The following is a 27,959-nucleotide window of genomic DNA, read 5'->3' as shown; positions in this document are numbered from 1 at the left end:
TTTTTTTTTTTTCTCTCTCAGTAAACTTGGGCCATTTATTGCCAAACGGCGGACGCCAAAAATTCAAGAACAATACAGAAAAATCGGAGGTGGCTCTCCTATTAAGAAGTGGACAATCCAGCAAGGAGAAGGAATGGTGAAATTGCTGGACGAACTATCCCCAGCCTCGGGTATGATCCATTTACTTGTGCTTTGAAACCCATTTATTTTCATAGAAAACCATAATGGCTTTCCTGTAATTGTTAAATTCTAAAGCATAATGGGTCTGACGTCCTCCATTTATGCATGCCACCACCTTTCAGAATATACGTGTGTTTTTTTGCCCTAGAGAGTAGCGGCGTTAAATATACATTTTTGATACTCTTATGTCCCCCGTACACACAATCTGAATTTCTGTCGGGATAAACTGACAGATTTTTCCGATGGAATTCCGTTCAAGCTGTCTTGCATACACACTGTCACACCAAATTCCGACCGCCAAGAACGCGTTGACGTACAACACTGCGAAGAGCCGATTAAAAATGAAGTTCAATGCTTCCGAGCATGCGTCGACTTGATTCTGAGCATGCGTGTTTTTTTTTTCTCTGTCGGAGTTCCATACAGACGAATGGAATTTCTGATAGAATTTTTTTTCATCGGGGGGGGAAAAAAGAGAACATGTTCTCTTTCGAAGTACGTCGTAATTTCCGATAGAAAAACTGATGGGGCACACAATTTTTATTGGAAATTCCGATGTGTGTACAAGGCAATAGGGATAAAAAAAGGACCTTTTAGGCTTGGCACACACTATTGCGATATGGAAACCTTGCGGGTTCCCAAATCACACCTGACTCACAAGGTAGTTCACACTGAACTATGCGAACAGCTGGGAGTGTCAGTAGAAAGCCAACAACACCTCCAAATCAGTTCGCATATCGCAGTGTGAACTGTCAATTAGCGGACCTCCAGCTGTTGTAGAACTACAATTCCCATGAGGCATAGCAAGACTGGCAGCCACAAGCATGTCACCCAGAGGCATGATGGGACTTGTAGTTTTGTAACAGCTGGATGTCCGCTAATTGCATACCCCTGGCCTATACGATCAGATTCTGGTGCGGACCAAAAAAAGGATCCTCTGAGTTTGGTCTGAATACGATACAAATTCAGCCATACATACTGGGGTGCCAAGGTTCGCCATCACTGGAATAGAGCATTGTGGTATATTGTAGGGGACAGGTTTGTGTGACAGATTGTTTAAAGCTGAGCTTGAAACGCATATGGGAAAAAAGCACAAATTAATGCAACTTTACAGGCCTCAATATAAATGGGAGCAGTGTAGGTATTTGGTATCAGCCTCTTGCAGTCTCTGTATAGAAGAGCTGGAGCATGAAAGAAAGAAGCAGCACAAGGAACCAATCGGTTCATACGCTGGCAGTGAGCATGCTGATAGGAGGAGAAAGTAGAGTGAACGGAGAGATGAACTCAACTGTGTTGCTTCGCCTTTCAGTATCCATTCACAGGTTGAGGTGGGTCCAGGATGACCCAGGCTCAGAGGAAGTGGGTGGAATGGTTCTGGCCATCAGACTGAGGGCATTCTGTAGAAGGGGGGAAAAAAAGTACTGCAAATCTCTGAATTGACGCTGAAAATGAATTGCATGAGAAGCTAGTATGAAGATGTTCTCTTTTGGTGCGCTATTCATTGACTTTACATACAACATATAACGGGATTTGTGGGACCCCCCCCGGGGGGCAGAGAAATCGTTCTTTTTGTGAACTGAAACCCGTCACTGGACTATTCCTTTGGTTAATTTCTGTACAATGCCACTGACTGTCCTTTTCACAGTGGAGACTGATGATGTAGATAAATGTTTTGTAACCTGATTGCGATGTGTCCTAAATAAAGAGACTGAAAAATGGATCATTCTTTGGGCCTTTAATTTTTTTTAAAAACACCTCCAGTCCAGGGGGCAGATCCACATAGATCGGCGCATTAATCAGCCGGGCGTAGCATATCTAAGATACACTACGCCGCCGTAACTTTTTTTTTTCGAATCCTCAAAGAATTTGCGCCATAAGTTACGGCGGCGTAGTGTATCTTTTGCGGCGTAAGGGCGGGGAATTCAAATGGAAGTGATGGGGGCGTGTTTTATGCAAATACGTCGTGACCCGATGTAAACAACGTGTTTTTTTTTTTTTTTTAACTGCGCATGCGCCTTCTGTGGGGGTATCCCAGTGCGCATGCTCGAAATAAACCCGGAACAAGCCATTGCTCACGACGGTGACGTCATTCTACGCAAATTCCTATTCACGAACGAAAAAAATTCAAAATGCGAGGCGGGAACGACGGCCATACTTAACATTGAGTACGCCATCATATAGCAGGGGTAACTATACGCTGGAAAAAGCCGAACGCAAACGACGTAAAAAAAAAAAATGCGCCGGACGTCCGTTCGTGGATCGCCGTAAATAGCTAATTTGCATACTCGACGCGGAAATCTACGGACACGCCACCTAGCGGCCGCCGAAAGAATGCACCTGAGATCCGACGGCGTACTTAAGACGTACGCCTGTCGGATCGAGCCGAGATGCCGTCGTATTTATCTTGTTTTGTGGATACAAAACATAGATACGATGAAATTTGAAATTTACGTGGTGTATCGAGATACGCCGGCGTAATTCTTTTGTGGATCTGCCCCACAGGTCTTTTCTGGCAATTTTAGTTTACAGGTAACGATCATTATTTTTTGCTAAAAAATTACTTCGCCCCTAAACATTATTATTATTATTATTATTATTATTATTATTATTATTATTATTATTTTTTAAAGTGGAGGCTCTAGGTTTTGAAATAATAATAATGTTGGTGTGTTAGTTAATGTTAGTATTGGTATTTAATTTTTTTGTTGCACAGTATTTGTGTAGGGGGTTTTTCAAAGCTATTTTTTGTGGAAAAAATGCACTTTTTGAATGCAAGAAAAAAAAAAAAAAAACACAATACGGAACCCCAATTTTTTTATTTTACAAAAATAAAAAGATGATGTTACGCCGTGTACATAGATGGCAAACGTGTCGCATTATAAAATTGCACGCGCCTGTGCAATGGTGACAAACAATGTAAATTTTCCTATCCATAGGCGAGACTTTAAGGTTACCATTTTAGATGTACAAAGGAGGTCTGGTGCTAAAATTACTGGCCATGATCTGACCTTTGCAGTGATACCTCACATGTGTAGGACGATCGCTGTTTGCGTGTGTGCGCGACTTGTACGTTTGCCTTCTATTTATTTTTTTATCACTTTATTGCTGTCACAAGGAATGTAAACATGTGACAGGTACTCTTTATGGAGAGATCTGGGGTCTATAAGACCCCCAAATCCCTCTTCTGCCCTCACATTCAATCACACCCACATCGGTGCTTTTGAATGCTTTCAATTTTTTTTAAATGGTGTTGACATCCGAGTAAACTGGAAGTGATGTCAGGTCATTGCTTCTGGGTTACCATAGCAGAGAGCTAATCCCGGCTGTCCAACCAGCCGTCGGGCACATCGGCTGGTCGCTCGGGTCACCCGGTGGGTCAGGAGAGCCCAAGCAACCTGCAGAAGGCGGCATGTCCCCTCCCGCTGCTTGGAAAAGCAGTCCAGCGGCTAGTTGGCTGCCAAGATGGCTTTTACAAGAAAGTTGACCTCTGGCACAAAAAAAAAAAATGGTACCATGGCGATGCCTGTGCCTGCACCCATAATCCTGGTATAACCATCTGAAATCCAGCGATGAACGGTTATGCTGCTGGTCTGGAAGTGGGCAGGCGTCTTTTAGGTAGATGGGTTCATTGGCTGTACTGCGTCATTTTGTATAGTAAAATGGTGAACCCGTTGGCATATTACAGACGGGACACCCATGACATGTAGAACTGTGCATTGAGATAGCGGAGGTTTAATGGCAATGTTCAAAGCTGTGGGAAGAGATATTGCAGAGCGGGCTGGATGGTTTGTAGTCACAGGGAGGGACCCTCCATACACCTCCTGTCCTGATAAGATAGCCATTCACCAAATCGCCCTTCGCTAATTCCCTTTCATGTATTTTTGCTGATTAGGGCATTCCATGCACCACATGGTCTGCTCATGACATTTGTGTTGCTGGAATCCATAAAATGTTGTATAGACAAGTTTTTTTAAAAGTAGTTTTCAACCCAAAGCAAAACTTTTATTGTATTGCGGCTAACCAATTCTTAGATGTGATGGCTGTATTCGTTTATGTGTGTGTGTGTGTGTGTATATATATATATATATATATATATATATATATATATATATATATATATATATATTCTGTGTCTCTCTGTGTCTCTCTGTGTCTCTCTGTGTCTCTCTGTGTCTCTCTCTCATATATGTTGGGAGCAGGCCTGGAAGCCATCCACTGCTTCCTTAACTAATAACTCATCAGAGGATGCTGTTGTTCACGCCATGGTGCAGAGACCTCAGTTTTTCTGCTAGGGCTCAAAGAAAATTAATGGTTCTCTGTGTGCCCTTTTCAGATTTTTTTTTTTTTTTTTTTTTTTTTCTTCTGCGGAGGAATCTGCAATGTGTATGCAGTTTTCTGCATGTGGGGGGGGGGAACTGGCATGACATCAACTTTGGTGTCACAGTGCTCACGTTATTGGAATCCAATCGCAGCGGCTACCAGTCTTCAGTCTGGGCTCAGTCTTTGTACAGTGAGCATGCTCACAGCACATGAACTTTGGCCACCCAATGTTGCCTATGTGTGGCTCATAGGCTTTAAAGTCCACCCTTTTCTTATTGCAAGTAAGTTGTGGTGGAGTGGCCAGCATACTTGCACATATTGGCGCACTTACCTCTTGGTGTGCCGTCCTCTGAGCTCCCTACTTCCACTCTGTCCCTGCCGGTACCTTGTCCTTTTCTGCGTTCACCATTCTCTTGCTTTGCCTGTTGGTCTGGCACTGATGATGTAACTCCTGCACATGCACGCTGGACTTATCTTGGTACCCGACTCCTTTCCCAGTAGCAGATGCCAGGACTGCACTCTGTACTGCATTGGCACCATAGTTGGTGAAAAGATTAAAATAGATATTCAGGTAGTACATGTTTTCTGACAGAAGTTCAGAAATTCTCTTCTACCAAAAGATTTATTTCTGCTTTAACCACTTCCGCCCAACGACGTCATATGAAGTCATTGATTTTGAGCGGTGATATCTGAATGATTGGTGCAGCTGCAGGCGTCTTCATTTTCTGCCGGCGATTCCCTTTACCGTAGCGCTTGATTGATCTTGGAGGTAGTGGGAGAGGATGCCCTCCGGTGCTTCTCCCGGCTCGCCCATACAATTGACGAGAGGGAGAAGGAATCGGTCCATGCCGGAAGTTTACCATAGGGAATTTGGCAGGCCGGATGGCCCCCGGACGTTTCTTTGATCGTTTGGAGGCTAGGTGCGATGTCATGACGTCACGCCTGGCCTCTGCATTTGAAAAAATTGTTGCTGCCTCGGCTAGGAAGCCGTGTGGGTGGCTTTTTTTTTTTTTTTCAGGCTTCTTAGCCTAGAAGTGAGATGTGGGGACTTATAGACCCAAAATCTTGCTGTAAAGCAGACCTGTCGCGCACTATTCCTATTGCAAGGGATGTTTACATTTCTTGTGATAGGAATAAAAGTGATCAAAAAAAGTGTCAAAATAGAAAAATTCTACGTAAAATAAACAAAAAAACCAAAAAAAAATTAAAGCGCCCCTGTTCCCACATGCTCACGCGCAGAAGCGAACGCATATGTAGGTCGCACCTACAAATGTAAACAACGTTTAAACCACACATGTGAGGTATCACCGCGAACGTTGGAGCAAGAGCAATAATTCTAGCACTAGAACCTCCTCTGTAAGGGCCCTTTCACACGGGGCGGATCTGTAATGATCCGCCTCCGTGTGTCCGTAAGCTCAGCGGGGATCGCTCTGTATATCCCCGCTGAGCCGGCGGCTGACAGGGCGGTCCCCGCACACTGTGCAGGGACCGCCCTATCTTTTCTCCGCTCTCCCTTATGGGGGAACGGATGAACACGGACCGTGTGTCCGTGTTCATCCGATCCGCAGACGGAAGAAAAAATAGGGTTTTCTTACGCCAGCAAAATTGGATCTTTGCGGAGGCGGGTGATCACCCGCCTCCACAAAGAGGACCAATGTATCACATAGGGATCAATGATCAATGTATGTCCCATTTTTTCATCCGCAAACGGATGGCTGAAAATGCAGACATACCTGTAAAATAATTGATGGGGATTTAAGTACTGAAGTTTGGCTCCATTCCACAAGTGTGCACAATTTAAAAACAGTTGCAATGACCACCATTTTATTCCCTAGGGTCTCTGCTAAAAACAACGTATATAATGTTTGGGGATTCTGAGTCTTTTTCTAGCAATAAAAAGATGCTTTTTACATGTAGGAGCGAAGTGTCAGAATTGGCCTGGATAGCAAGTGTCTCCTGTATGGCGCTGTCGGCTCATTGATTTTTATCCTTCTTTTCTCCTGTAACACATTTTTTCTGTCATCTAACAGCACCTCATAAATATTACATTGGTTTCCGATATGTTGACCCGCTAACTGAAGCCGCTATACAAGAAATGGAGAGCGATGGTGTAGAGCGGGCGATCGCCTTCACACAGTATCCTCAGTACAGCTGTTCAACCACCGGTAAGTGTTCAGTGACACTTTTGGCACAGCCGGAGTTTTGTCAATTGTACCTAATATGGTGCATAGTAGCCAATTGGCTTCCAGGTTTTATTGTCAAGGCTTAATTGAACAAGCTAAAGTTAGAAGCTGATTGGTTACCATGCACAGCTGCACCAGATTCTGTGTGCTCCAGTTTTAGTAATTTCCTCTACTGTATTTGTGAAATTCATTCAGTTAATTGGAAGAATGCCCATACAGAGTAAATTTTTTTATTTATTTTTTATGCATTTTTATTTCAGCAGAACATCAAAGACTGGATGATCAAATTTTTTGATTCAACATATGTAGGCCCGCTTAACGTATACACAAGTTTCTCTTTGGTGCAGTTTAATATATTATTTTGGCATTTAGTTCTGTAAGGAGTTCTAGGGCTTTACTGAATTCCAAACTTCACAATCAGTTTGTCAACTTAAAGCTGAAGTTTAATCTTCTTATATTTTTGCCTTCCTCCCTCCCTTTAACCCCCCTCCATGTACATGTTATTTGGATTTTCCAATAACATTCGTCTTTCTTCATTAGACTTCTGTAAGACTCAGCAATGATGCCACTGGATCCATATGCTTCTTTCTTTATGCTATGTGGGCAGATGAAGGCTGGTGGAAGGGGCTAGCAGGGTGCTGTACATGAAAAATCACAGCACCTTGCCCTCAGCCCTAATGTAGGCAGTGGGCCGACTTTTGGAAGGAGTTATGCGAATATCACAATGTATTGAAGTAATACTAAACACACAGTCTAATTTACATCCTCCCTTCTCTTTATGTATATGGATGATGGCACTGTGTGTTTTAATTTAAAGAAATGTCTAAATCCATATACAGCTGTCATCTGACCCAGCTCTTTACCAGCCTGTCTGCAGGGAAACGGTGGCAGGAGAAGCTTCCAATTCTCTACTGCCAATCACAGGTTCCAAAAAAAAAACAGCCTTTGGAATCCGGTCATGGTGTGGGCTATCTAGGGGGAGGTTCTACCAATCAAAGCCTGTTTAATGCCCCTCCACTCTGTGCCTGTTGTATGTATGTGCTTATAATTACAGGGAGGTGAAACCTCCATTAATCAACAAATATCTTGCCCCCATAGTGAGGGCTGTTTAATGAGCATAGAGGAGAATGGAGGTAGTGGGCTATCACTTATCCCTGTGTTATACGTGTGTGATTCTATAGTCATATGGGCTGCACAGATGAGAAAAAGGAGGAAACGAACAGCTTAGACGGGAACTAAAACTGGAGCATGCTCAGTAGAAAAGGCAATGGCCGGTCTCCATAATCTCAGGCTGCAGTGGGGACGCAGACAAGGAGGGACGGACAGTGAACAGCAGGATCAACCAGATTGACAGTTTTCTTTTTAATTGGCTGTCATGGGGCTGTTTGATCTCTACTGGGATTCCCAGAGAACATTCACACCACAGCACAAATAAAAACACATTGAAATTGCATTGACTTTTTTTTTTTTTTTTTTTTTTTATGCGCTTTTTTTCCATGCATTGAAAGGCATTTTTCGTGTGTGTGTGTGTGTGTCACATTCCTTCCAAACACGTCGATTGCGCATTGTAACTCGCCTTAGTGTGCTGTGATGCAAAAAAAAAAAAAATGCAGTAGTCATTGATATTCCAACCTCATTGAATTCAGCTGAAAATAACTGAAAGCGAGAATCCTTTTTCCGGAGTGCTGGCTTTGTGACTTGAGCTATGTGTGTGTGTTTTATGTTTTTCATTGTTTTTAATTGAATATTCCCCCATGTAGGTAGCAGTTTGAATGCCATTTATCGGTACTATAATTCCAAGGGGGTTCAACCCACAATGAAGTGGAGCGTAATCGACAGATGGCCAACACACCCTCTCCTCGTACAGGTACGCAGCCCCATCAAAGCTGAGCTGACCACCTAGCTTAAAGCTGAACCCCATAGAACAGATATTTACACTTCCACTGGGTCCTCCTCCCCGCTGCAGGGGTTAACTGTTCATTTTATCTAGAGCAGGGGTGTCAAACTCCATTTCATTGTGGGCCACATCGGCATTATGTCCTCAAAAGGACCGGTTGTATCTGTAAGATTAGATGTCCAGCGCATCCCCTCCCCTTACATTAGATGTCAAGAGCCACCCCACCATCAGAAGTTGAGTCTCCCACTCTCCTTTACATCACAGTGCACCCCCCTTTTGCCTTATGCTGCTGCTGGGAAGAAGCTGGATGCATTCCTTGAAAGCAGAAAGTAAGGATCTGAAGGAGGACCAGAGGAGGGATGGAGCTCTCCTGCAGCTGCAGGAGGAGGTGCAGGGGCCACATGAAATGGCATGAAGGGCCAGATTTGGCCCAGGGGCCTTATGCTTGACACCTGTGATCTAGAGGATGACAAATAAAATACTAATACCGTATTCGATGCTCCGGAATGTGGGTGAGCCCCTGGTGTACTGTTGTACATTGCAGGACTGCTGGTCCTGCATTGATCAAGATAAAATGCCTGAGAGCTGTGACTGGTCTGACATTGAAAGGTGGGGGAGGGGGTTCAGGCAATCGATCACACAGAACCAAGTAAATTTGCGTAAGCGAGTAATAAGGGAAATATATCATCCTTTTCATTATCCTGGCTAAACGAGCAGATAACCCCTGTAGTAGGCGGGGGGCCCACTGGAAGTTTACCAATGCTTTTAATTGGATGTTTACACGCACCAACCAACTTATTTTATTTATATTTATATATATATATATATATATATGTGTGTGTGTGTGTGTGTGTGTGTATATATATATATATATATATACACACATACACACACACACACACACACACACACGTCATCCGAGGCAAATCATTAACACCCTGCTTGTTGTTTCATTGGATTTCAGTGTTTTGCCGACCATATCCAGAAAGAGCTGAATATGTTTCCGGAAGACAAGAGAGGAGACGTGGTCATTCTCTTTTCTGCTCATTCTTTGCCAATGGCAGTAAGTCATCTCAGTTTCTATCTTTTTTTTTATTACTTTTTCAATTTCCCCATATTGTATACAGTATCTTTAAACGGTAAGTTCACGTTCTGGAGCATGTTACACATTACACCCAGGGTGTGATATGTGCCAGACCCGCTCTCACATTTTGGAAAACTGCAGGGCTGCCCACACAGCCACATCATTTATTCACAGGCAGGAAGCTGTGAATGAGAAAACTACAAGTCCTGTCCGCCTCTGTGGACTTGTAGTTTGAATGGGCCACACCCATTCTGATTGGCACGCTCGTGCTTCATTCACACTACCTCCAGCTTGCAAGCCTGAAAAATGGAGGGATGCTATGCAGTTGATATATATATATATATATATTTTTTTTTATTATATCATTTTTTATTTATTTATTTATTTATTTATTTTTTTTGTATATGTTCAGCTTTACCAAAAAGAACTCTATGCTGCCCATATGGGTATAGCAGGATAGTGTGCTAAATCTACCTAACAACCAGGGCTTTCCCTTCTTTTTAAACTGTAAAATAAAAAGCTGCATTCAGAGAAGGCTTCGTAAAATTCTCTGCAGCCAGCATTGGCTCTGTCCCAAGTTTTTGTAAAGACGGATCGGCCGTCGTGCCGACCTGTAGCAGTGTTGCAGTTCATCCTATGGGACAAGTACAATGGGATAGCCCAATGGCTGCTTGGTCTCTAATATAACTCGGGACAGAGCTGTCAATGGTTTTTAGAAGATCATTTTAAATGTGGTTTACGCCTGCATTGCTTAAAATGGGGATCTCTGGCTGCTGTTTGGTAGGTTTAGAACATTGTGCTGCTATGCCTATGTTGGAAAGGATATTTTTTTTTTTTTGTGATGCTGAATGCACATACGCTTTAAAGCGGTTGTAAACCTCACACATGAGACATATGAACAAAGCCTATTCCTATATAGTGCTCTTACTTAAGACAAGTACACACACACTAAGTGTTATTTCTCTCTTCTGCATCGTTCCTCTGCTATCAGCATGAATCCCTTCTGACAAGTTTTCCTGACGCCAAGAGAAACATGGTGGCAGGGGAGGGAGCTCCTGCACACAAGATGTGATTGAAAGCCTCCGCTCTGTTTCTGTGTGCGGTGTAAATGGCTCCCTTCCCATCAGCTCTCAGAGCTCTCCTCACTGAGATCTGCAGTGAGTAACCTTAGCTCTCCACCCCCTGTTTTTTCTGAAAGCTCAAGACGTGCTTTATACATTTGTGACTTTTGAATGTAGAGAAGACTGCAGGTGAACAGATACACATATGAAACAAATCCTCCTACATAAGTGGTATCACCAGCGTCCAGTCACTTCACTTAGTATATGTAAGGGTTTACAGCCACTTTAACTACTTGCCGACCAGCCTCCGTCATTTTACGGCGGCAGGTCGGCTCCCCTGCGCGAGAGCCCGTAGCTATACGTCGGCTCTCGCGCAGGCCACTAGGGGCGCGTGCACGCCCCCTACTACCGTGTGCGTGCCCGGTGGGCGCGATCGCCGCCGGGCAGACGCAATTGCTCGTTACAAAGCGGGGACCGGGAGCTGTGTGTGTAAACACACAGCTCTCGGTCCTGTCAGGGAGAGAAATGCTGATCTTTTGTTCATACAATGTATGAACAGCGCTCAGTCATTTCCCCAAGTGAGGCCACCCCCCCCCCCCTACAGTTAGAACACACCCAGGGAACATACTTAACCCCTTCCCCGCCCCCTAGTGTTAACCCCTTCCCTGCTAGTGGCATTTTTATAGTAATCCAATGCATTTTTATAGCACTGATCGCTATAAAAATGCCAATGGTCCCAAAAATGTGTCAAAAGTGTCTGAGTCCGATATAATGTCGCAGTACCAAAAATGCCATAAAAATACCCCCTATTTTGTAAACGCTATAACTGTTGCGCAAACCAATCAATAAAGGCTTGATGCAATATTTTTTGTAAAAAAAAATGTAGAAGAATACGTATCGGCCTAAACTGAGGAAAACTTTTTTTTATATCTTTTTTGGGGATATTTATTATAGCAAAAAGTAAAAAATATAATTTTTTTTTTTCAAAATTGTCGCTCCATTTTTTTTATAGCCCAAAAACTAAAAACCGCAGAGGTGATCAAATACCACCAAAAGAAAACTCTATTTGTGGGAAAAAAGGACGCCAATTTTGTTTGGGAGCCACGTCGCACGACCGCGCAATTGTCAGTTAAAGCGTCGCAGTGCCGAATCGCAAAAAGTGCTCTGGTCTTTGAAGGACTTGTATTTTGTGCTCGGGGAGTGTGGGTACTGCCTGATGTTTATAATTTAATAGGTCCATAACAAACTGTTATTGTTTAGTAAAGATACTTTTTGTTATACTGCCACCCAGTGGTCACTATTTTTTAATGAGCGGCTGTAGGAAAATAAACCTGAAGTGTCGTAAAGTGTATTTTCACCTTTTCCAGACAAATTTGACAACCCTTCACTTTATGTTCGTGTCCCCGTATATCAAAACATATGTCTTACTTTTAGAATTCTATTAGAAGTCTATTTGGAACAGTTTTATACATAGGACTCTATAGGCAGCTCTAAATTCATCATCATAGTTTGTAATGTGCAATTTACCTCTTCCCTCCGACCGCATGCATCTATGCACCCTCTTGGTGGGTGGGCTTTAATGCAGAGCGGCTACAAATATGCGCCTATATGTACACTGTAATAATGTGCTGAGAGCGCACTGGCGAAAGATCCCGATGCATACTTGCGATCGGGAGATTTTCGATCATGTGATCGTTGTGACAGCCATTTGCGGCATTCACATGATCGGAATGCCTACCTCCTGCCTCCCAGCATTTTGATCCACTTGGTGGGGCTGAGCAATGGCTCTTTGTCTGAATGGACACGCAGAGTAGCAGCTCGGGAGCAAGCCCATTGTAAGCTGTCTGCTATGGAGGCACTTGGTGTGAGGGAGGGGTCCGGGAGCGCCTGTGGAGAACCCAAAAAAGGATCGGGGCTGCTCTGTGCAAAACCACCTCAATGACTGCAACAGTGTGACTTTGATCTGTGTTAGATGTTTGTAAACGCAACCAAGAACTACAAGTGCCAGAATTGACATGACTGTGCCATCTCTGCACCGGTCTCTCATTCCAGGAATTGCATGATGCCTGAACAACACCCAGCCTCATCCATCCAGAAGGATATTTCATCTGCCACTTTACACAGTCTGCCTTTTTCCTTTCTCTGTTTGCAGGTTGTAAATCGAGGAGATCCGTACCCCCAAGAAGTGGGAGCCACCGTGCAGAAAGTCATGGAGAGACTGAATTTTTCCCACCCCTACAGACTGGTCTGGCAATCCAAGGTAGGTCTGGTGGATAATCGGAGAGCAGTCGCTGTGAGACGCAGCACTCTGCACGTTAGTCATTAATTTTTATTGCAGCAAGAAGAAGAAACACGCTTTTATCTGCAACTCAAAAATGGGACTTTAATTTCCGCACGCTAAACTGTTACTTTACACAAGGATCTTTAGGCCGTCCATAATTTAAAAATACAAAAAGCAAAACCTTTGTCTATGTAAGATACAAGGTTTTTATTTATTACAGGTATTTATATCGCTGGCCATTTAATGCAGTTTCTTACATACCGTATTTATCGGCGTATACCGCACACTATTTTTCCCTGAAAATCAGGGCCAAATCAGGGGTGCGCGATATACGCCGATACCCGCTTTCCCACGCTGAATTTGAATACTGCGCCGGCATATACCGAGCGCAGTACACTCGTGTATCTTCGGGCAGTTTCGGCGCTGACGTACAGGACGTCAGCGCGAGAGTAGCCGAGCCTGCCCGACGATACACCAGTGTACTGCGCTCGGTATATGTCGGCTCGGTATTCAAACTCGTCGCAGGAAACGAGCCCCGAAGCCGCAGACGGACGCCGGACCCGACAAGGCCGCCGATGGACGCCGTGCAAGACACCGTAAGTACAAAAATGTTTTCCACAGGAATTCGGGGCAAGTTTAGGGGTGCGTGCTATACGCGGGAGCGCGCTATACCCCGATAAATATGGTATATTGTACATTCATATCAGTCCATGTCTTTTATAGAACTTGCAATCTAAGGTTCCTGTCTAAGATGCATTTATACACATACCAAGGCCAATTTAGGGAAGCGCCAAATAACCTACCAGCATGTCTTTGGAGTGTGGGAGGAAACGGGAGTAGCCAAAGGAAACCCGTACAAGTACACGCAAACTCTATGTAGGTGCATATAAAGGCCATCTCTTGGTAAAGTAGATCCCCATCATCATCCATCTATGTCTACATGCTTTTATTTTTCTTGGAAATCACTTTAAAAAAACACCCCCCTAGCATATCTGGCTGTGGCCATCTTGAGTAAGGGCAGATGATTCATGTAGCATCAATTTCCTGGAATTCCATCTACCCTTAGCTCAGGCATGCCAGCAGGAGGGTGTGCTTGGCTGAGAGAGCCCATCCTGAAGACTCCTGGGATGTATGACACCATTTTCCTAGACCTGGAAACCATGAAGTAACTGAAATAATGTAAGAAAACAAAGTTTAAAACAAACAGGATATACTGTACTTTCAATGTACTAATACTAGCAGCATAATGCCGCGTACACACGATCATTTTCAGCATGAAAAAAACGACGTTTAAAAAACGTCATTTAACCCCTTCCCGACCGCCGCCTGTACATATACGTCGGCAGAATGGCACGTACAGGCACATTGGCGTACCTGTACGTCCCTGCCTAGACGTGGGTCGGGGGTCCGATCGGGACCCCCCCGCGACTTGCGGTGGTCGGGTCCCCTCGGGGAGCGATCCGGGACGACGGCACGGCTATTTGTTTATAGCCGCTCCGTCGCGATCGCTCCCCGGAGCTGAAGAACGGGGAGAGCCGTATGTAAACACGGCTTCCCCGTACTTCACTGTGTCGGCGCATCGATCGCGTCATCCCCTTTATAGGGAAGACACGATCAATGACGTCATTACTACAGCCACACCCCCCTACTGTTGTAAACACACACACAGTGTACACCAAATCCTACAGCGCCCCCTGTGGTTAACTCCCAAACTGCAACTGTCATTTTCACAATAAAGAATGCAATTTAAATGCATTTTTTGCTGTGAAAATGACAAAAATCCCAAAAATGTGTAAAAAAAAATTGTCCGAAGTGTCCGCCATAATGTCGCAGTCACGAAAAAAATCGCTGATCGCCGCCATTAGTAGTAAAAAATAAATAAATAATAAAAATGCAATAAAACTATCCCCTATTTTGTAAACACTATAAATTTTGCGCAAACCAATCGATAAACGCTTATTGCGATTTTTTTTCAAAATTGTCGCTCTATTTTTGTTTATAGCGCAAAAAATAAAAACCGCACAGGTGATCAAATGCCACCAAAAGAAAGCTCTATTTGTGGGAAAAAAAGGACGTCAATTTTGTTTGGGAGCCACGTCGCACGACCACGCAATTGTCTGTTAAAGCGACGCAGTGCCGAATCGCAAAACCTGGCCTGGGCATTTAGCTGCCTAAAGGTCAGGGGCCTAAGTTGTTAAACACCCCCCTAGCATATCTGGCTGTGGCCATCTTGAGTAAGGGCAGATTATTCATTTAGCATCAATTTCCTGGACTCCATCTACCCTTAGCTCAGGCATGCCAGCAGGAGGGTGTGCTTGGCTGAGAGCCCCTCCTGAAGACTCCTGGGATGTATGACACCATTTGCCTAAACCTGGTAACCATAAAGTAACTGAAATAATGTAAGAAAACAAAGTTTAAAACTAACAAGATATACTGTACTATCAACTAGCAGCATAAGGATTAAAAATGGTCACTGTTGATTAAGAGGGTGAAGTTCTGCTTTCATGAAGCATCAAGTTCAAAGTAGAACACAAAGCAAATCTCTTCTCTTCCTGTCTTGTAGGCAAAACAGGAAGTGAGACATAGGCGTGCGCACAGGGTGTGCCAGGTGTGCCCAGGCACACCCTAATCACCCTGTGCAGAACAGATTCCCCCTACTGCCCTGGCTCCCCCTCCTTCCCGCCACAGCACTGCCGGCTTCCTCCTCTCCCACCAGTTGTTGCTGTGGATGTTTTTAGGATGAATGGGGGAAGGGGCCAGTAAATATGCCATTTACCGTCCCCTTTGCTTTCTGAATGAACATTGTGAGCGATCCATAGTGTGTGTTTGAGCTTTGGGGTGCACACCCTAATGCCAAAGGCTGCGCACACCTATGAAGTGAGAGTTAATCCCACAAAAGTTTGAGAATCCCTGGTTGCCACCAGAACCAATGTTGCAAATTGGAAGATTTCCACTCTATTACTTTTCTGAAGATAACCCAAAATTATGATTTTGCTTTCACTTTCAATGATGTAGGACAAAGGGGGACACAGACAGCAAGTTTTGCTTTTTTTTTTTTTTTTTTTTCTCGCACCTGTTTAAAAAAAAATATTTTAGGTCAAAGGTTACATAAAACACCCAACATTATATATTTAGTGGTGATTGCAATTCTTTGTCGCACAATATTAGCACAACGGTTTGCAAAACGCAGAGTTTCAGTAAAAGTACACTTAATTTCAGGGCAAGTAAACACAATAGATTACCCACCTTTTTTGGTAAAAAATAAAAGATGAGGTTGCACAGACAGACTGTTGGCCTAAAATCCAACGGTTTGTAGGCTCCATCAGACAGTTGTTGGATTTTCTGCGGACAAATGTTGGCTGGCAGGCTTTAAAATTTTCCGCGGACAACTGTCCGTTAGACAAAAGTCCAAAGTACAAACACGCATGCTCGGAATCAATGCTCACCAAACACGACCTTAGCAGAAGGTGGCACCCAAGAGCTGAAAAACCACGTAGTACGCCACTACGTTCGTGTTTGTTGGTCGACAATTGTGTGCCGTTTTGTATGGAAGGCAAAATCCAGGCACACGCCCTTCGGACAAAAGTCTGACACTTTGCAGAAAATCCGATTTGTGTGTACCAGGCTTTAGATTGTGGCTGCAAGTAGATTTAGAGATTTTAGTTTTAGGCTGAACTTCCACTTTAAGTTATCTTTGAACTGAAATTCCCATCCTGCACTGCAAAGGCAGCCAAGCCAGCAATGGGAAGGGGCAAGAGAAGTCCTAACCACTTAAGGACCTGCTCATGTACATATACGTCCTGTTTTTTTAAAGATGGATATCCCGGTAACGGAAGCAGCTGCTGCCACAACCGAGGTATCCATCTTTAGCATGAGCAGTCCTGTAAACGATAATGGCGGTCTCCGTGGTGGATTCGCCGCGAGAAGATTGCCGTTATCGGCGGTGGGAGAGGGCCCCCCCCCCCCGCCCCGATCTCCCACGCGGAGCCGTCAGTAGCGGCGATCGGGTCCTTCAGCCTGCTGTGTGGGGATGCGAGTGAGGGCAAGATGGCTCCCACCCGTCCCGCCCGTCAAAATGTCAGTCCCGCCCATGCGTCTTAAAGGCACATTTTTTTTGTTGTCTTTCAAATTACAATATTTCCATTTATTTTTTTGCATTTAAGTCTAATGAGATCTGAGGTCTTTTTGACCCCAGATCTCATATTTAAGAGGACCTGTCATGCTTTTTCTATTACAAGGGATGTTTACATTCCTTGTAATAGGAATAAAAGTGATCAAAAATGTATTTATTTTTTTTTCAGTGTAAAAAATAATTAAATAAGAAAACAAAAAAATTTTTTTTTTAAAATGCCCCGTCCCGACGAGCTCGCGCGCAGAAGCGAACGCATACGTGAGTAGCGCCCGCATATGAAAACAGTATTTAAACTACACAAGTGAGGTATCACCGCGATCGTTGGAGCGAGAGCAATAATTCTAGCCCTAGACCTTCTCTGTAACTCAAAAGATGCAACCTATAGAATTTTTTTAAACGTCACCTATCGAGATAAAAAAAGTTTGATGCCACGAGCGGGCGCAATTTTTAAGCGTGACATGTTGGGTATCATTTTACTCGGCGTAACATTATCTTTCACAATATATAAAAAAAATTGGGCCAAATTTATTGTCTTATATTTTTTAATTCAAAAAAGTGTTTTTTTTTTTTTTCCCAAAAAAAAGTGCGCTTGTAAGACCGCTGCGCAAATACGGTGTGACAAAAAGTATTGCAATGACCGCCATTTTATTCTCTAGGGTGTTAGAAAAAAATATATATAATGTTTGGGGGTTTTAAGTAATTTTCTAGCAAAAAAAATGGTTTAGTCTTGCAAACACCAAATCTGAAAAACACCCATGGTCCTTAAGTGGTTAAGCAAAATAACTATTCTAGAAGGGCAGTTTGGATCTGAAGTGTTAAAGTAGAAAACAAGGCCTGTACAAAGTCCTGCTTGGTTCAGTAAGCCTAATGAAGTTGTTTTTGGAATGTTGGAGGGGGTGGGGGACACTTGTACACACCTGGTACATACTCCATGCAGATATTTAGTTGGGCACAATCCCAGCACCCAAGCCGTCTATACTGGTGTGTTATGCAGTACTGTATAATGACCGGAAAAAACTCTATCGTCTATAGTGGTATAGCATGTGCTTTAGATTAAGGGTGATTTGCAAAGCTGCTCAGATCTCACAAAGGAAATAAATCTGTTTTTAAAGCCTCTTAATGGACAAAGAACAAAGCCTATGTTCATACAACACATTTTATTCTTTCTATATCCTGCAGACAGAGGGGAATCCAGTTAGGAATGTCTGATCTCTACAGAATGCCTTTCTAGAGATTGGGACTGCTGCTGCTTACAATAGCAGCCAGTTGCCTTCTTCCTTTTTCTGATACTGCCTGATGTGACCTTTTTATTTACATTGAGTTGAATTTTAATCACTATAGTCTTGTCCCACAAGATGCCAAACCCCATCTTTATAGCAAACATGTTTGTTCACCTATTTTAAATGTACATGCCATTTATTTATTAGACCCTTGGTACCCAACAAGTGCCTTTGGGCCACATGCATTCCAACAGCATCCCACGTGTGGTTTGCTGTGCTTCAGACCTCTAATCGGTCCTGGACCACGGTGAGCATGTGGGGTCACTTGTCTATGCAGGACAAAGTATAGAGTCTCTGCTTTTGGCCATATTTCTCCTCCCTCCTGTGATCAGGCCCGGACTGGGACAAAAATAGGCCTGGGCATTTTAGACTGAGCAGCCCGGGGGGGGGGGGGGGGGGCACAGTGGCGGTTAATGAAGTGGGGTTCCAGCACCTTGTACCTCCTGGACCCCTTTACATTACACAGCACCCTGCACTTCTGGACCCCTTTACGTTACACAGCACCCGGCAACTCTTGACCCCTTCATTACTCGGCACTCTGGACCCTTTTACATTACACAGCACCCTGGACCCCTTTACATTACACAGACCCCTAACAGATCTGGACCCCCTGCATGTTACACAGACCTCCCTACATTACAGACCCCCTCTACAATACAGACCCCCCCCCCCTACATTAGAGACATGACCTGTGGGCCACCGGGCATATGCCCTATGGCCAGATCGGGCCTGCCTGTGATCAATCCAGCCCAAGACTCTCCAAAGACTGTGCTGCCATAGAGATGTGATGGAACTCTGCATTCTCGATATGGAAGAGCTTTTATTCTTTGAACCTTTCTCAGTTAATTTAAAGGTTATTAAATTCTTATTTTGTGTTTTTATTAGGCTGTGTAATTGAAGTGATCTTCTTGTCGCAGTTGACTAACTGATCTTCTATGTCATCTCTATTATGTCCTTTTCAGGTTGGTCCCCTGCCCTGGTTGGGACCTCAAACTGATGAAACTATTAAAGGCCTCTGCCAGAGAGGAAAGAAGAACATTCTCTTAGTCCCTATTGCCTTCACCAGTGATCACATCGAAACACTGTATGAACTGGATATAGAGTATGCCGGTCATCTTGCACAGGAGGTATGATCATCTGAAAGGATACTGGGTGGGGGGGTTCTGCAGTTATGATTTTTTTTTTTTTTTTTTTTTGTTATCCATTTTAAATGCAACTAACATAAATGCCTACTTTTGACTTGTATCTTGTATGCTTCTGTACATGAGTATTTAAAATAGGAGTGGCCATTCAGATGTCCTGTGTGTGCTTGTGCTCAGAATGAACATGATGCACAGCTGCACTAGATTTTGCACTCTCCAGGTTTCAGTAAATCAACCTCAACGTTTCATGTTACAGCCATACTTGGGGTGTAACATGAAGCATTGACTGCCCCTTCTGCCCACTTACAGAATCGGGGGGGTTCTTCTTTCTGCCGCCTCTTCTTTCTGCCGCCTGAATGAAATAACTTCCAGGTCCCATCTGCCAACGCAGCAAGGGGACTGTATTTCTCGATAGACTACATCACATATGCAATGACATCAGCGCACTTGTACTTCATTGATATTTCCTCCAGCTCTGTAGTTGAAGGTCCATGTGGAACCGAGTGTGATGGGATAGTCTATAAGGGCCCTTTCACACGTACGGACCGTATGTCCGCATTTTCATCCGTCCGTTTGCGGATGAAAACGGGACATACATGGGTCCCTATGTGATTACGGATGTCAGCGGACACACGGTCCATGTTCGTCCGATCCCCCATAGGGGAGAGCGGAGGAAACACAGGGCGGTCCCTGCATAGTGTGCGGGGACCGCCCTGTCAGCTGCCAGCTCAGCTGGGACTTTACGGAGGATCCCCGCTGAGCTTTGCGGACACACAGAGCGGATCATTACTGATCCACTCCGTGTGAAAGGGCCCTAAGAGTCATCGCACTGCACTCGTATGCTACTGTTTGCGGTTGCAATGATTCCAAGACTCGAATGCAAAAGAATATGTGCATATTTTTGCTTCCGGATTTTTAATGAAGGCAAATCCACTTTGCACTACAAGTGCACTTGGAAGTGCAGTCGCTGTAGATCTGAGGAAAATATCTGATAAATGAGGGGAAGCTCTGCTGATTTTTATCATCCAATCATGTGCAAGCTAAAATGCTGTTTTATTTTCCTTGCATGGCCCCATAAGATCTACTTTTTGTCAGCTTGATTGGCTGTGCCGCAATGGCGTTAATCCCACACGTGCATGGGAGTTGCATCATAACGACACAGATGGATTGATTTACTAAAACTGGAGAGTGCACAATGTGGTGCAGCTGTTCAGTTAAGCTTTGACAAAAAATCCTGGAAGTTAATTGTTTTCTATGCAGAGCTGCACCAGATTTTGCACTCTCCCACTTTAGTAAATCAACCCCACAGCATTGTCTGGAATGGATGCCGAGCTGGCACTGTGCGGGTCAGTAGGGTCTCTTCTGTCAAAGTACTACCTGTCAGCCTGGGTGGTGTGGTTTTCAAATTAAATTCCATTTAAGCCTTGGTTCACACTACTGCGACCCGAATCACGACTTCCTGGTGATTTGCTGGCGACTTGATGCGACTCAAGTACTACTTTGATGCGGCTTTGAAGCAAAGAAGGGGCTACACTGCAGGAAATGCCTGTGTAATCTTGGATCCAAATCGCCTCAATATAGATGAGGATCTGACTCGGAGGTGACTTCAGTTAAAGTCTATAGATACAAGTAGAAGTCGCCTTGAAGTAGTACAGGAACCTTTTCTAAAGTCGAGGCGACTTCAGTAGTGCTAATTAAAGAGGAGCTCCAGGCTCCTTAAGAAGAAAATAACTTGGCAACTATTAATACTGTAGCTGCTGACTTTTAATATTGGGGCACTTGCCTGTCCACGAATCCAGTGGTGTCTTCACCCCAGCCGTGTTTTTTTTGGGGGCTCTCGGTTGCTGCTGCCGCCATCTTGGCTAAAGGGAAACCAACAGGGAAGCCTTACGGTTGCCCAGCTGGTTTCCTACTGCCCATGCGCAAAGCGTACTGTGCTTTGTGACTGGCCTGGCGGCATGGGAAGTAGGAGGGAGCCTAAACTTTCAGCTGAGTTCACAGCCGGAAGTTGGAGCGAGTACCTGTCAAAACCAGGTACCCGCTCCCCCTGAAAGGTCCCAAATGTGGCAGCAGAGGGGGGAAAGAGGCAAACAAGCGGAGCTTTCCCTTTTGGGTGGAGCTCCGCTTTAAGACCGCTCTCATTGACTGACTAACTGGGGATTTCGCATGTCATTGTGACTTGGAGTCTCACAAGTTGGATCCCAAAGTCACGGAAGTGTGAACTGAGCTTTAATAGTTGCATCTTTGGCAGACTTTGATATCATGTCTTCTTGTAATATCTGTATGGGGGGTCACACTTTCACATACTAGACCCCTCTGCTTCAGTATGTAGAGCGAGACCTCTATCACCACCCCCCCCCCCCCCCCCTGTCCTCATAGCTGCACCCTGCTGTTCATGGACATGGACCATCCTATCGCTTCAGTATTCTGCTGATCACAGGTAGTTCTTGGATAACTGTGCAATCAAAGGTCTTTTTCTTTTGAACATTATTGTAGAAAGGTCCTTTGTTCACTTGCAGATCAAAGAATAATTTGTGATTACTAAAACAAAAAAGGCAACTCTTGGAGCTTTGTACAGCAAGCTGCAGTCATTGCAGCTTCCATTAACAGCAGATACAGGCCGCTGCAACACATTGGAAGAACACTAGAGGTGGAAGAGGATAAAGTTTAAAGTGGATCTATCATTGCGTTATTACACTTCACCATAGGTGTGCGCAGCCTATTGCATTAGGGTGTACACCCTAAAGCTCAAACGCGTGTGTGTCCTATATATATATATATATATATATATATATATATATATATATATATATATATATATATATATATATATATATATATATATATATATATATATATATATATATATAATGAGCTCGGCAAATTGAACTTCCTGCTGGTACACCGCAATAATGCTAATGCACATGGGGTGATTAGGGTGTGCCCAGGCACGTCCGGAACACCCTGTGCGCATGTCTGTGGACGTCACATAAATAAGTCGCACTTCACACAACACCCTCTTCTTTCCGTGTGTTTAAAAGTTTCCTTCTCTGAAATCCTGGCAGAAGCTCTGGTCTCTGGCTAACCAGGATATTGTGAACGGCGGACCAGCTGAATGCGATTGTGTCTACAGAAGTTGGTTCTCAAGCCTGTCCTCAAGTATCCCCGACAGGCCATGTTTGCAGGTTTTCCTTTTATCAGAGTCGATGGCTTGGTATTTTGGACAGCTATTTTATGTAATGCCTCGTACACCTGATCAGATTTCTATCGGATAAATCTACGGAATTTTGTCCGAAGGGCGTTGGCCGTGAACTTTTTCTGTATTCAGGCGGCAAAACTTTGTCGGCTAACAAACAAACTATGTGCTTTTTCTGCTCTTTAGCGCCACCCTTTGGGCAACTTCTGTTAATATTGTGTTATGGTTAGCATTGCTTCTGAGCATGCATGTTTGTACTTTGGATTTTTATCCGACGCGCTTGTGTACACACTGGAGAATTCAAAAGGAAAATATGGACGGCCGCACACCAAAAAACCTTAAGGTAGCTTTTAATGGTAAAAAAGGGAAACGGCACTACAAAGCACAGCAAGCAGTGGGGTATATAGCTGACACGTTTCACACTGGGGTTCAGTGCTTAGTCATAGCTAAAAGCTTTCAGCTGTGACTAAGCACTGAACCCCAGTGTGAGTTTTGGTGTGCGAGCATCCATATTTTCCTTTTGAATTCTGCTTCGTGCATTGCCGGCACCCACGGGTTCTGAGAGGACACTGATTGCATATTGCACTCACCTGGAGCGGCAGTTCCTCCCTTCTCACTTGTGTACACACTATCGGATAATCCGACAAGACACATTTGTTGTCCGAAAATTTTAAAGCATGCTATCCCACATTTGTTGTCGCAAATTCCGATAACAGTTGTCCGATGTAGCGTACAAACCAGAGGCGTATGTAGTGAAAATAGCGCCTATGGCAAGCACTGAAACTGCGCCCCTGTCAAACATTTGAAACCCATCTTTCAGATAACCTTAACAAAAAAAACGGCTAACAAATCTAGTGATATTTATCCCTTGTTATACCTTGGGTAGTGACAGATCCTCTTTATGGAGAAATCTGGGATTAGACCCCTGATCCCTCCTCTGCCCTCCAAGGCCAGGTAAATGCAGAACCAATACTGGAAGTCATGAAATCTTCATCACTTAAGGCCTCAGTTTTCACAGGGGAGAGGGAGAAACTAATGTTTCTCCTTCTTCTTTGTGCATTGCCGATCCAACCAGATGGAATGGGAGAGCCTGAGAAAACAGGGGAGGGCTGTGGCTGAACGCAGCAGGGATAGCGCTGCCATTGTCCATTAGCAAAGGTGCTGAAAAGGAGATCCTGCCTATGCTCAGGAGGAGGTAAGAAGAGTCCCTCAGACCCTGGTAAGTGCCTTGCTGCCCAGCCACTCAACAGCGCCCCCTTCATATGGCGCCCATGGCACTTGCCATGGCTGCCATACCCTAGATACGCCACTGGTACAAACGGTCGGATTATCCAACAAAACGCTTCCATCACACAATTCCCGTCGGAAAATCCGATTGCGTGTATGAGGCATATGAGAAATTGCAAAAAACCTGTCCTGTTCGGGCTACTTGAGAACCACTGGTCTACAGCAGTCTTTCCCAACTCCAGTCCTCAAGGCACACCAACAGGTCATGTTTTCAGGCTTTTCATTATTTTGCACAGGTGATTTGATCAGTTTCACTGCCTTAGTAATTACCACAGCCGTTTCAGCTGAGGGAAATCCTGAAAACATGACCTGTTGGTGTGCCTTGAGGACTGGAGTTGGGAAACATTGGTCTACAGGGTTCAGTATATTGATTTTGGCTACTAAAATAAAAGAACTTTCCAAATGTTGGGTGTCAGCTGAAAACTTGTAGAATTCCTAGCCCGGCTTTTTCAAATGTTCCCATTTCTATGTCTGCAAGTTAAATAAAAAAAACTTATGGAGGTAAGCCGCAACACTTAATCAGTTCTTGAAAACTTTCAAACAACTTCTTTGTTGTCAAAGAGAAATCCCCCACAGAGAAGCCAGGGCACATCGACGGGCTCTGAAAATTAGCTATACATTTCCTTGCATTGTTACAGCATTTTTACATAATAAATAATCCATTTAATAAGCCTTGTGTTCTGCCGTGTGCGCAACGATCGGCGGGAGCCACAGTCATTCTTCTCTCTTTTCCTCTGTTTCAGTGTGGAGTTGAGAACATCAGACGATCGGAATCCCTTAATGGAAATCCATTGTTCTCCAAGGTATCAGTATTGTTAAACCAGCTTTAATGCTATTGACTGCAGGACGGTGATTATTGGTTCTTGGTTCTAACTGCGGCAACAGTGTGAAAAATCCATTCTTTTTAAGTGGGGAGAAGTCTAGCTAGGATAAACATTGTCAGACTTTGCATGGAAGACTATACATACCTTGAAGAATTGAAGGAGGCAGCCTGTTGGGTTTAAAGTCGCAAGGTTTCCTTTTGTAGAGTCCGTCTTCCCAGGGGTGCTGGCGGATTGAGAGATGGAAAAGCAGCACGGAGGAATCGATCGGGGGAAAAAGTTAGACATTTGCCTTAGTTTTATGCTTGATCGTCGCCAATATCTTCTTAGTGTGCAACAATGTTTACATTTTATTGGTTTTCTTTTGACCAATTTGGCCTTTTTACCTTTTTTTTTTATTTTTTTTTTACTTTCTCCAGGCTCTAGCCGATTTAGTCCTTTCGCATCTGAAGTCCAAAGAGACCTGTTCAAAACAGTTAACTCTGCGATGTCCGATGTGCGTCAATCCAGTCTGCGGAGCAGCAAAGTCGTTCTTTACGAATCAGAAGCCGTGAGCTGAAACTTGGGTTACATGTGTAGAAAGAGGCACAAACTCTGAGTTCTTAATTTCCATGGAGCGCTAAGGCGCACAACATATGCATTACTTTTATATTTACAACCTATGCTTGGTTTGTGTCTATGAATGTTTGTTTTTTATGGCTCACTTTAGGAGGGTCTAAAGCGGAACTAAACTGTATTTGAGTACCACAAACTGAAAATGCACCCGTCCACCCATGTCTCTGTACTTTATTTTGTTGAGAAATAATTTTGACACGCACTAGCATTTCTACCTGCCGCCATCTTGAGTAAGGGAAGATGACTCATGTAGCATTTATTTCTAGGGGATCCATCTTCCCTTAGCTCAGGCATGCAGGTGTTCTGTCAGAATAGGCGACCCGTCGGATCAGGTAACGGAAGTGACATTCTGTCAGCTGAATACTTACTGCGTATGCGTAGCAGGTTTGCTAATGTGACAGAACACCTGCAGTCAGAAGCGGACATGTTACTACACCCAGCTACGTCTTCTTCAATTTCACAGACATTTTAGCAATAAACTGAGCAATATAAATGCAAATAGGGGGCTATTTACGAAAGGCGAATCCACTTTGCACTACAAGTTGCACTGAAAGTGCAGTCGCTGTAAATCTGAGAGGTGGATCTGAAATGAGGGGAAGCTCTGCTGATTTTATTATCCAATCATGCTAAAATGCTGTTTTTTATTTTCCTTGCATGTCCCCCTCGGATCAACAGCGACTGCACTTCCAAATGCACTTTCAGTGCAATTTCAAGTGCACTTTGCTCTTGTAGTGCAAAGTGGTTTGCCTTTCGTAAATAACCCCCCCATAGTATATTATAGGTAAGTGAAATACTAATGCGCAAACCAAAATAAGTAATATAGCTGAGTGGCTGCCAACATGAAAAGGTGTTCCCACACAGTGCCAATTTGATACTACTATATGTGGCGCTTACTCAATGGGTAATGAATGATGTGATAAATGTTTAAATACAATGAAGTGCAAAATTCTATAGTGACAGTGCAAAAATTGATAAATGACGTTTCTTCACACAATAAAAATGTTACATTTTCTTCACACACCATAAAGGCGCCACAGTGTTTAAAGTGAAAAAAAAAAAAAAGATATTGATGTGTCTAGTCCAAAAGTTCATAAAAGTGCTTGTGCAAAATGAGAGGCTGGGCCGAAGCCCTGGCACACTACGGATGGTGGAAGCTCGAATCCAATAAATCCAAATCCTATGTGCTTCCACCATCCGTAGTGTGCCAGTGGTTTGCCCCAGCCTCTCGCCTCCAGATAAAGACCCCCTACATGTCTAGTTGAGCCTATGTTTATGCGTGACTCCACGATCCAAGCAATGGATTCCTACTCCTGGGACCTCCAGTCATTGCTCATTGAGTAAGCGCCACGTATAGTAGTATCACATATAGTATACAGTGGAAGATTGAATTTGGAGCATAATCCGTTCCAGGAGAATGCTTGTAATCCAAAGCACTCGCAAATCAAAGAGTTTCTCCATAGAAGTCAATGGAAACGGAAATAATTTGTTCCGCATTGACTTCTATGGCATGCAATACCGCATGTGGCCAGAGGTGGGGGGGGGGGGGGGCGCCGGAGAGCCTCGGAAAGGCTCGGGGACAGCTTGGTTGAACTCGGGAACGGAGTGTTTGATTATTTCCGAACGGCTCCGGCGACCCCGCACCTCTGACCAAATGCGGTACCGCAGAGGCTTGAATCCTGCTCGTGTAGCGAGACAACACTCGCAAACGGAGTCAGGATTTTTTTTAAAAAATGCTGTATTGCGAAACGTTCGTTAACTGCGTTACTCGCAATCTGAGATTTCACTGTATTGACATCTGTGATGCCGTTTTGAATGTTACATTTTGAAAGCAGCTGGACGCCAGCAGTAGGAAGGTGGCCATCTTGGTACACGCCACACTGGTCAGCGCTTAACTGCTTTCCGACCAGCCGCTGCAGTTTTACGGCGGCAGGTCGGCTCTGCTGGGCGAGAGCACGTAGCTATACATCACCTCGCCGAGCAGCCAATAGGGGAGCGCGCAACTCCGGAGGCGCGCACACAACGCCCTCTGACCCACGTGCCCGGCGGTCGCGATCACCGCCGGGCACCCGCGATCGTTCGTTACAGAGCGAGAACCGGGAGCTGTGTGTGTAAACAGCTCCCGGTCCTGTCGGGGGGGGGGAGGGGAGGAGCGAATTACCTATCGTCTGTTCATACAATGTATGAACAGCGATTTGTCATTTCCCCATGTCAGTCCCACCCCCCCTTCAGTTAGAACACACCCAGGGAACATGATTAACCCCTTCCTAGTGTTAACCCCTTCACTGCCAGTGGCATTTTTATAGTAATCAATGCATCTTTATAGCACTGAACGCTGTAAAAATGCCAATGGTCCCAAAAATGTGTCCGAAGTGTCCGCCATAAAGTACCGATAAACGCTGATCGCCGCCATTACTAGTAAAAAAAATATTAAGAAAAATGTCATAAAACTATCCCCTATTTTGCAGACGCTATAACTTTTGCGC

The 27,959-nt window shown here is 44.2% G+C and overlaps 1 protein-coding gene across 1 annotated transcript in view; it reads left to right on the top strand.

The window, feature by feature from the left end:
- The window catches only part of FECH (ferrochelatase), a 40,284-nt gene extending 14,672 nt beyond the window's left edge, over positions 1-25,612 (top strand). Inside the window, exons 4-11 of the mRNA XM_040337519.1 lie at positions 22-170; positions 6,528-6,662; positions 8,441-8,547; positions 9,542-9,640; positions 12,875-12,982; positions 19,378-19,542; positions 24,784-24,843; positions 25,281-25,612. Of these exons, the coding sequence (XP_040193453.1) occupies positions 22-170; positions 6,528-6,662; positions 8,441-8,547; positions 9,542-9,640; positions 12,875-12,982; positions 19,378-19,542; positions 24,784-24,843; positions 25,281-25,415 (958 nt within the window). The 3' untranslated portion in view covers positions 25,416-25,612. The remainder of the gene's footprint in view (positions 1-21; positions 171-6,527; positions 6,663-8,440; positions 8,548-9,541; positions 9,641-12,874; positions 12,983-19,377; positions 19,543-24,783; positions 24,844-25,280) is intronic.
- The last annotated feature ends 2,347 nt before the right edge of the window (positions 25,613-27,959 follow it).

The sequence above is a fragment of the Rana temporaria genome, chromosome 1, assembly GCF_905171775.1.
Source record: "Rana temporaria chromosome 1, aRanTem1.1, whole genome shotgun sequence".
Lineage (NCBI taxonomy): Eukaryota > Metazoa > Chordata > Amphibia > Anura > Ranidae > Rana > Rana temporaria.
The sequence above is the reverse complement of the archived record's forward strand: the minus strand, read 5'-3'. Positions and strand labels throughout refer to the sequence as shown.